We start from the raw sequence: 10,857 nt of genomic DNA on the forward strand, positions 1-10,857 counted from the left end.
GGTTTGTGCGGGGAGAAGGGTGCAACAATGAATGAATGGAATCCCAAAATCTCTGTAGATGTTCATTGAAATGAAAAATAAACAACCTAAATTAAAAACAAAAAATCAAAAGATATATTACATTGGGAAACTCTGCTGTCAAGAATCTGCCCAAAGCTCTAAAGAGCAAGGGTATAAGTTTAAAGACTAAGGTACACCCAATCTGAGTTAGAATCAACTCGTACTGCCAATTTTTCTTTTTTTACATAGTGGAAGAATATATTTTTTTAATGTAATAAAACATTTTGTTCTTGTTAGGTGTCGTTACATCAACTATGATTCATAGCAACACTATGAACAATTGATCTGAACCTTGCCCTATCCTGTGCCATCCTCATCATCCTTGATATACTCCAGCCCATTATTACAGTTGCTGTTAATCCATCTCGTTCAGGGTCCACCTCTCCTTCGCTGACCCTCTACCTTTCCCAGCATGTCTTTTTTCAAGGGCTGGCCCTTCCTAGTAGCATGCCCCAAATATGTACACATAAGTGTCACCATTCTTGCCTCTATGAGCACCTTGATGCACTTTTTCCAAGGCAGACTTGCTTTTCTTTTTTTTTAGCCCATGGCATATTTAGTACTCCAACATAACGCAAAGGCACTAAGTCTTGTCATCCTTATTCACTGTCCAACCTTAAGATAGAAAGTAAATTAAAAGACCACGGCTTTAATCAGATAGCCCTTAGTCTTTAAATTGACACTGTTGCTGCTAAGCTCCTTGGAGAGGTACTTGCCAGCAAATTAACCGTTACCAATTCAACATGTCTTTTATTTCCTGACTGCTGCTCCCAACAATGGTGATCTAAGCAGGTGAAATAGTTGACAACTTCTTTTCTCTTTCTACCATGATGTTGTTTATTGGCTTAGTGATAAGAATTTTTTTGAAGAGGAGATACAATCCATATTGAAGGCTGTAATCTTTTATCTTCTACAGCAAGTGTTTCAAGTACCCCATGTAAGCAAGGGAGTGTCTTTTCCATAATACAGTTGTTGAGGAGTCTTCAAATGCAGCTCCTAATTGCTTAGCATATAGACTGAATAAGTATAAATGATGCCACCTTGACCCACACCATATAGTGTTCCCTTCAGACATCAGCTTCTTTGTCTAGGTACAGATTTCTTATGAGTACAACTAAGTGGTCATTCTTCTCAATGTTAACAATGGTTATGATCCATGGAGTCAAATGCTTTTGTATATTCAATAAAACACAAAGACATCCTTCTGGTAGTCTCTGCTTTTAGCCAAGAGCCATCTGACATCTGCAATGATATCCCTCCCTAATGCCACAACCTCTTCTAAACCCTGCTTGAACGTTAGTGTGTGCCACACTTCTAGATCTAACTTAAACGTCTGGCAGTTCTCTGTTCATGTACTGTTCTAGCCATTTTGGAATAATCTTCAGTCATATTTTACTCACATGTGGTTATTAGTGAAATTGTTCAATAATTTTCACTTTCTGATGGATCACCTGTTTAGATGGCTAACTTCCAAAGCTCTTGGCACAGTATGGTGAGCACATCTAGGGCTGCATCTGTTTGTTGAAATATGCCAATCCTATTAATTGCTGGGGGTCTTATTTTTTGCCAATGCTTACAGTGCAACTTCAACTTCTTCCTTCAGAAGAAGGTTCTGACCAAAATATGGACCTTCCTAAAATGATTGTATCAGAACTACTGGTTCTTGATCATATATGAACCTTCCTGAAATGATTGTGACAAGAAATTCTTTTTGTATTCCTGCCGTCCTTTTTTTATGCTTCCTGGATCATTACAGATGTTGTGCTTAGCATAAATCATTTTAGGGCTACAATATGTGAATATATGGAATGTGAAATAATGGAATGGTTCACCAGCAGCACATGAGCCCTGCTGGCCCAGCAGATGAAGAACCTGGTTGCTAATCAAAATGCTGGTAGTTTGAATTCAGTTCTTTTCTATCCTGAAGGGTTGCTATGGGTCACAAGTCAGAACTGACACAGTGGCAACGGATTCACCCTCCCCTCCTACTATTAGTGAAACAGGAACTCTGTAATTCCAAAACTATAACCTTATAAGTGCTCAAAATAGTCTATAGACAAAAATCTACACTTAATGTGACTTTTTGAGATTTATACAGGTATGAACATTATTTCTGAGTCTACCCTCTATGTTGGCCTAGTGGAAAGGAAGCTGTGCTACCAAGCTGAAGGTGGGTGATTTTCATCTGTGGCCCTCAGCCAGGTTCAAATTGTCTTCCTGTCAAACATTGTTCTAGGTGGTATAGCACTGGTCTGTGCGTTGCTGTACAGAGGTAACTCGTGGTTGCCGTGATGCAGAAGACTGTGACAGTGAGTCGTCTACGACTCTCGACGGCATTAAACAACAACAACAACCCTCTGTGTTACCTGTCTTGACTGGAAGGAGCTTTTGGAAAATGAGCTTACCATCTGCTTGTCAGAGAAGGTGGAGCGGTTGTGGACTAGCACCATGCTATGGGTTGTGTGGCAGTGGTCACACACGCTGGGCTCAGCGATGCGGCCCCGATCGATCTCGACATGGGCTGTATGTGAGCACACCTGGCACTGGAAGAAGGCCTCCTGCATCTCTGGAATCAACTGGGAGGTTCTGATCACCATGCCACTTATGGTGATGAGCTGATCAATGTCTGTAGAGAAAAGAAAGAGGTCTAGCCTTAAAGCCAGCCCTACCCAGAAGAGCCTCTCCTTTGGTCCAAGGAGAACCTATTAGTGCAGGTTTGACAGGCATACAGATAACTGGCTCCCTGAGGCAGCTGAGCTCTGGACAGCTTCCTTTTGTTTTAGTCTGGGACCATGTGTGGAAGACCAGATATTTCTCGCTAGACTCAAAGTTACCCCTCTTCTTCACTTCAGAACACAAGCTACAATAACCAATCGTGGTAATGGGCACCCATGGTGGACAGTGTTGGCTGGAGCTTCCCGACTAAATCAAGCCTGGAAGCAGCAGCGGCATCCACTTCTGAAATGGCTTGCCTCCGGAGAAACTCTTATGTACGAACAGTGCTCAGGCCGTTCGTTCATAGGATCGCTATGAGTCGTCTAGGACTCGAAGGCATCAAACAACAACTTCCCTCTACTCACCTTTTTGGGAACGACTCACTGTATGGTAAGAACACTAGATCCAAAGTCACATGACTGGATTCAAATGTGGATTCTTTCCCAGAGTGTGTGACTCTGGGAAAACCCCTCATCTTCTACCTCACTGTCCTCAAACAGGAAATGAGGATGACAGCAGTGTTCACCTCCAAAGTTGCTGAGCCCAAAAGGAACAATGCCTGGCACTGTGTAAGCACCTTACAGCATAATCACCATTAAGAACACATACAGCCATGCTCTTTCTGCTAATACTTTCTTTAGCCAGGTGCTGCTGTCAGGTATCATATCATGCTCTTTAGCACAAATCTCCTTTTTTGTGTGTGCTTAGCAGTAATCTAGTCATGTTGTTGTTGTTATGTGCCGTCGAGTCACTTGAGACTCCTAGTGACCCTATCTAGTCATACTATGCTTCTTATATTTACATTCTGAGCTATATTTCCCAATAACCCAAAATTATAAGCATCTATCTATGTTCTAAAGTGAGCCCCTGCCCCAATTCCTTGACTTCTAAACACAACTCTCCTGGTAATCCTTTAAGTATCAACACTCTACCTCTGAAATGTATTCCTCCAAAGCACAGAGCTGCTCTGCTTCTTGCATTATCACTACAGCACATCTCACCAGTCATGTCCTAGGCAAAGACCAGCAGCCTCCTCCCACTTACTAGCCTCCATAGCTTGGATTTCACCATCAAACAGAAACTGAAATGTTAATAGCCCACACTTGTATTTGAACACTCAGTCACAAAACCTTTTACTATTCTTTTCCTTCTTCTATCTGGTCTAAATAGATTCAGTCATGACTAAGAAAAATTAATGGTTATTAAAAACTAATACTTTTCTACTGCACATATGGCTCTGCATATTTGAAACGTTTTCAGAATCACTAGCAAAAACATCAGTACCCCTTTAACACACTGGAAAGAAGCAACATGCAAATTGGCCCTCCCTCACCTTTTCTCCTCAGGATTCTGACCATCCTATTTCCACTCATCTTTCTCAGAACTCCCTTGTTACCATCTCTCACTTCTCTCTCATGATCAAGGCCACCAAGAATAGCTATTTATTTTTGTGTTTTTGTTCCTCATGAAGGATCTCCCTTCCCATAGAATAACAACTCTGCGTGTATCCTGAACCTTGTCAAGTCTTGCATCTTTAAGGCTCTGCTCTTCTTCAGTAAGCCTGTTCATATCTAGTTATTTGTCTTGCCTATCTATGTTTTTTCTTGTGTAACTCATTCTTAACTTTAAAGCTGATTTTCAGATCCCACCTAAGATTCTCAACCTTGAGGACCACAATGACAATAAATGGTAATAATTTTCACCTAGATGGCATTGTTGCCCCAAATCAAACTACCAAAATAGTCACATAGCTATGATTTTGTCTTCACTGATAAAGATGACTTAAATCATGCCCTGCTGCTGGTGTGATGTGGTTAGGCACTCAGCTGCAAACCAACCTCAATAGCTGTTCTGTGGAGAATACTGTGGCAGTCTGCTTCATAAAGATTAGTTTTAGAATCTTATGAGGCAATTCTAACCTGCACTATAGGGTTTTAAGTCAGAACTGAACTTAATAGCAGTGTGTTTGCAACAAATGGAGGAGCTCCAGTGGTGCAGGGGTTAAATAACTTGGCTGTTATCTGAGAGGTTGTAGTTTACCTTGGAAACTCTTAAGGGGGTAGCAATTTTACTCTGTCCTTTGGGATCACCATGGGTTGAAATCTACTCGATGGCAAAGAGTTTGGTTATAAGAACGAAATGATTTTCTTAATCAATGAAGTAGAATACGTGCTCCTGGCTCTTGCTTCCTTTTACTGAATATTTTTTACATCCTCAGTACATACATCTAAGTTTGTTGTTGTTGTGTAGCGTAGAGTCACATCCAAACAGTAGCTAAACCTCCTGCAGGTTTTCAGAGGCAGCTGATCTCACAGGAGGAAACTGTCAATCCTTCTCCTGTGGGGCAGTGGTGGCCTCAAACTGTGTGCCTTTGGGATTGCATCTCAGGAGTATTTCATTCTTAATGTGTACTTTTATCTTCATACTTGACAAACACCTTATTTATTTTTTACACGTACATGTGTGCGTGTATGATAATAATGGATGTTGTTGTTGACGGCACTTAACAACATCCAGTATTATCATACACATATGCATATACTTACATAAAAAAACACATGGTAGTATTATCACCTATTTCTTGGTTAGGATGCTGTTTCACACTTGAGCTACTATTAAGTCTACTAGGCTTCAAACCCTCCTATACATTAGAACCCCATGAACTTCTCAATAGTGTTTTCCCAAGTGTCACCTTCTCCAAAATAATCCTTGCTATCAGAGCTCTGGGGCCTCAGTGGGTAAGGAGTTGTGTAGCCAACCCAAAGGCATCAGTTCAGATCCACCAGATGGGCAATTTCCTGTCAAGAGATTTACAGCCTTTGAAAGAAAACCCGCTTGTGGGTCAGCAATGAGCTCTGACTTGATAGCACAAAACAATACCATTGCTTTCAGAATAAAAATCCAGATTAGGGGGAGCAGGGCTGGGCAGGGAGAAAAGTGCAACAATGAATGAATGGAAATCCAAAATCTCTGTAAATGTTCATTAAAATTAATAAAATAAAATAAAAAAATCCAGGTTAAGTTAGTATTCAAGTTTTCAGTCACCAAGGCTTTTCAGCCTCTTCCTCAAACCCCTTATCTGCCTCCACACACATACAGACCTGTCTATATGCCTCTTTTTGCACTGTCTGGAATGAAGTCCACCCCCCTTATTTTTACTTTCCATATAATAACTCTAACATCTGTTCCCAAGTGTTGAGGACTCTCCTTCATAGGGTCGCTATGAGTCGCCTGCAACTCAACGACACTTCACAACATCTCTTCCACACTGAAGACGTTCCAGTCAGTGCTCTGCTCCTGATCTGAGACAACTAACTGTACTGTTCTCCAACTTATTTCACAAAGAGGTTTCTTTTTCAAGTTTAAAGACAGATATTCTGTATTTGCTTCCTAAAGCAAAACTCTAAGAAAGTACCTACTTATTAGAGTAACAGGTAAAAGAGACAGGGTAACTTTTATGGCCACAGAAAAACTTTCAGCTTAAGAAAAGAAAGATATAATGAGCTTGCTAGTGTACAGGGTAACTGAATTTGCTGTCATTTGGTCAGTTTTGACCTTGATCACCACCCCCCTCTGCCCACTTCAATCTTACTGACACTTTTTTAAAATTCTTTAATGAAATCAGATATTATTTTCAAGTAAACTATTTTTCTATTAAAAATATTACCTTCTGGATTAAGATTTCTCATATTCTTAGTCTTCAGTGCATTGAATGGTCTTACTTGAATCTGATGTTCTAATATTGAGTCAGGGTAACGATCAAAGAAGATCTCATTGACAGCCATGTCAAAAGTTGGGATAACTTCCTATAAAATAAACATGAAGGTACTACGCTTATACTTTTATAATAAAACCTTTCATAATGCATAAAAGACAAACATGTAAACAGCCGCTTGTCTTTAAGTAGTAGGTTAGTAGGTGAAACCCAGCAGGTGCCTCAAAGGAGGAAAAGGTGAGTTTCCTATAAAATTTTACAGCCTTGAAAACCCTATCAGGCATCCCACCCTCTCCTATAGGTTCTCTATGCCTTGGAATTGACTCAATGGTTAGCTGTAGGTTTTATGTATACATATATAAGCCCATTATAAACCTTTGTCAACAGAACTGTCTTACCTCAGCACATTGTCATTGGCTGTTAAATATACATGAAAGTGCCTCTGCAACAGTCATAATTTTGGATTTTTAAGAAAATAATTAATGGTTATACGATCATGCTTTAACTTTTCTCCAAAAAAAAAATCATACAACAGAATAAATTAAGTCATAGTCTGCTTGTATTTTGTGGATGAAGAAAGTTTCTTGGAGGCTAAGAAACTTGAGCAAGGCTTCAAAACTAATACATAGCCATGCCAAGACTAAAAAGCAATTCACCATGTTTCTTAAAGTTTACGTCTATCTCATTTAAAATACTCAAAACACAAAAATCTCTAAGTTGGAAAAAGATTATAAAAGTTATCCCGGAAAAATGACAAATACAAGGCGTTTATAAAAGATCTTCACTGAAGGGAAGTTCCAACTTTAGGGAGCTCTGGTGGCCTAGTGGGTAGGGAGCTGTGTTGTCAAGAGGTTTGAATCTACAAGAAGCTCCAAGGGAGAAAAGATACACAATCTCCTGTGCAATTAGTCTCTGAAAACCCACTGTAAGTTCAGCTATGACTCAACAGCAATGAGATTCACCATTACTGTATACATTTTAAAGACAATGAAACTGCGACATGTTACTAGTATTAACACTACCCCATCTTCAGAAGTGTTAATGTCTAAGAGAGTTTATCTTAAAATAGATGAAACACTTTTCTTTACACACTCTGGTACTGTACAGCCAGATTCTCTCTATCACTAAAGAACCTTTATTCATCATTTCTACGTTTACAACTCTGTCAACATCAAAGCTAAATTCTTACCTGAGGGTAGCAGAGAAGTTGCCTATATAACGTTTTGTCAAATGATTTTATGTGTTCACAGTTTACATTTAAAAATGGCTCCCCAATAACATTAATCTGTAAAACAAATCAAATGGAATTTTCTAAGCTTCAGTAGTTTAAAAAAAAAAAAAACTATTAGAATTTATAAGCAAGATCATCTGATTACCTCTGCGAGCCTTTGCATGTACAGAGGCTCATTAATATCCATGCCAATATTGTCGTCTTCTTTAGCCAGAGGGTCAATAAAACGCTGAAGAAATCTCTTAATATTTGGGGGAGGAGGGGAGGAAAGCCAAACCAAAACACATATTTTAGAATAATTTACCACTCATTACTATTCAAAACACAGAAACTTACAAGTCTATCACCTTTTGAAGATAAATTTAATCATATAGTTCACCTGAAAATTTTCTTTGCATGTTGCCACATTTACATCTGTTCCCCAAATCACAAGTTTTTGGCCTAGAGATGGCTCACTTGCCATTACATCTTCTGCTGCTGGCTACATGGAAAAATGACAGAACTATGTTACTAGAATTGTCCATTTTATTTTTCCCAAAAGATGTTATCTCAATACTGTATTGTCTGCTCACACCATCAGACTGCAAGTCTACTTGGCGGCCCTTGCGAGCAGATCCAAGGTCAGGTCGCTGTCTCATGGGAGTGCCCCGGGCACCACTCCGTGGAGTTCCTTCCACCCGAGAGCTGGGTGTACCATATGTCAGCGGAGAACTAATGTCAAAGTCAAGAGGAAGAACTGTAAAAATAAAATTGAAAAATTGAAATGCAATTTTGACAGTACATACAAAACAAGAACTAAAAGTGTATTCTCTGTTGATGGAGAAAACGTGGAACAATCTTAGATAGACATATTTAAAGGAAGCAATAGGTTCATTAAGAAAGAAAAAAGCCAAAATAGATGCTAGAAGTGACTATGAAATTTATTCTTGAATGTAGAATGGCTAAAGTGGGGGAGAAAACCAAACAACCCCAAACAATGAATTAAGAGCTCAGCAAAAGATGGCTTGATAATAAAGTTTTACACTGAAATGTGCAAGGACCTTTACTGTTTTAAAAGTAGATGTAAAGCACACACTTGGAATTTCTCAAGGTGAAAAGCAAATTTGAGCTCAGAGTTGCAATACTGAAGGGTTATATGGGAAAAATACTAAATGACAGAGGAAGGATCAAATGAAGATCAGAATGTGGAATCCGGATACCAAATACAGTCTATTCACTTTCATCCATTTCAGGAAGTAAGTAACACATGAAAAAGAGCTGATGATACTGAAGAAGTTCAAGCTGCACTGAAAACACTGGGAGAAAAACAAGGCTCTGGGGATTGATAAAATTGCCTCCTATGCATGCAAACACCTTCCCAAAGAAGGAAAAAACAGACCAGATACTAGCTTCTGATATCTTATCAGGAGAAACCAGCCCCTGGAGAAATACATCAAGATAAGTAAAAAGAAGTTTATGGAATAAGAGAAAACCACTCAGGGAGATGTAATAACAGTGATGCAACAGTGGGTTTAAACAGTAATGACTGTGACGCTGGTACACCACAGCACATTACAAGTGCTATCTCTATGCCCTGTTGTCCAATTTTTTTTGTTGTTGTTACTCACTAGCACTTCTGATCTCCTGAAACCTCAACCATACACTGACCACCACCCAAAACCTGGAAGACGTACTTGAAGGAGGCATCTGCTGCGGGCTGGAGAACATGCCATCCTGCGCGGCAGGGCTCTGCAGGCCCAGACCAGGTGAGGTGGGTAAGGGCTGAAGCTCTCCCGAAGTGGAGTCCTCGCCTCTCCGTCTCTGGGAGGGTGGGGACCTGACATCCTCACTTTGACCTTATAGCCGTTAAAACAGAAAAAACAAGGAGCATTTGCCTCCTTGTGGATCTCGGAACACTGGAGATCACAGCTTAACAAGGAGGAACCAAAAAGACAAAGGGGCAGAAGCACGCAGGGACTGCGGAGCGGACTCACGCGCAGCGGACGTAAGGTGGGACGTGGGGATCCGAGGGGTGGGCGGAGACTTGCACGGGGGGTGGGGCTTTGCACGGGAGCGGAGGGGGGCTGGGCGAGGGATCACGCGGGACGCGGGCTGTAGTGACCCAAGCTGTGGGAGGGGAACTCGTGCGGGACGCCGGCTGCGGCATCCAGTCGCGGGATGGGAACTCACGAGTGGGTGTGGGCGTGGACCGGGTGCGCCGGCTACCGCGGCGACTCGGGGTGGATGCAGGAGACGACATGGCGGCAGCAGGGACCTGCAGGGCAGAGCTGAGCTGAGCCAGGGGTTGCTGGCCTCCTCCTTTCCGTCAGCACTCCCGGGAGGGGATTTCAGGTGTTTCCTTTCCCGTCTGCACTCCTCGCGGGTTTCGGTCGCCACCCCTTCGCTGCTGGCCCTCCGTTACCGATGTGGGTAAGGGACAGCCACAGGCCTGGAGCCAACTTCAGCGTGCACACATTCAAGCTGCTTTCCAGAAGGGCGAAGAAGGACCCGGAACCGTCGGCGTTTGCGCGGGAAGCGCGCGGCGTCTCCGCCCCTCAGCGCGGCCCACCAATCCGAGGAGTGCGCTCGCAGGCCCTGCCCCGGGAGGCACCATCGTGCCCCTAGCCAAGTGGTTTCATCCGGGGTGGGTCTTCTCCCGCCTGGCGGGAAATCCGTGCGTAGGGCGGGACTCCCGCGTCAGGGACGTAGACTGTAGACTGTGGGGTACATTTCTTGTTTATGGGCTTAGCAGACAAACTTTCCATTTTGTAAGGGCACAGCTTTGCTGTTCTATTAGCTTGCAGGCCCTTTATTCTTTCTCATTCCTCGAACTTGTATTTAGGCGCTTCGCACATATTTGCCCATTCCCAGTGAGTTGGCCAGGTTCCATCTGTTTGTCCATAAGGTCATTATCAGTGGTAATCCATTGTAGGGCACCTAACAAGGACAGTTGTTAAATTTATTCCCAAGTATTTAATCTTGTGATTAGCTATTGTGAAAGGTATTGTTTCTCTTAGTTCTGGCTCTGTATTCTTTTTGTCATGGTAGAGAAAGCCAACTGATTTTTGTATGTTGATCTTGTATACTCCTACTTTGCTGAATTGGTCAACTACGTCCAATAGTTTTCTTGCTGAGTCTTTAGGGTTTTCTAAGTATA

General features: G+C 41.8%; 1 protein-coding gene across 1 annotated transcript in view; it reads right to left on the minus strand.

Annotated features, from left to right (window-relative positions):
* The window catches only part of MCM4 (minichromosome maintenance complex component 4), a 21,933-nt gene extending 11,973 nt beyond the window's left edge, over positions 1-9,960 (minus strand). Inside the window, exons 1-8 of the mRNA XM_006880416.1 lie at positions 9,891-9,960; positions 9,395-9,556; positions 8,294-8,457; positions 8,101-8,202; positions 7,867-7,962; positions 7,680-7,775; positions 6,443-6,581; positions 2,466-2,686 (exon numbers count right to left, since the gene is read on the minus strand). Of these exons, the coding sequence (XP_006880478.1) occupies positions 2,466-2,686; positions 6,443-6,581; positions 7,680-7,775; positions 7,867-7,962; positions 8,101-8,202; positions 8,294-8,457; positions 9,395-9,556; positions 9,891-9,960 (1,050 nt within the window). The remainder of the gene's footprint in view (positions 1-2,465; positions 2,687-6,442; positions 6,582-7,679; positions 7,776-7,866; positions 7,963-8,100; positions 8,203-8,293; positions 8,458-9,394; positions 9,557-9,890) is intronic.
* Between the last annotated feature and the right edge of the window lie 897 nt (positions 9,961-10,857).

The sequence above is a fragment of the Elephantulus edwardii genome, unplaced genomic scaffold, assembly GCF_000299155.1.
Source record: "Elephantulus edwardii isolate Elephantulus edwardi_28Jun2011 unplaced genomic scaffold, EleEdw1.0 scaffold00008, whole genome shotgun sequence".
NCBI lineage: Eukaryota > Metazoa > Chordata > Mammalia > Macroscelidea > Macroscelididae > Elephantulus > Elephantulus edwardii.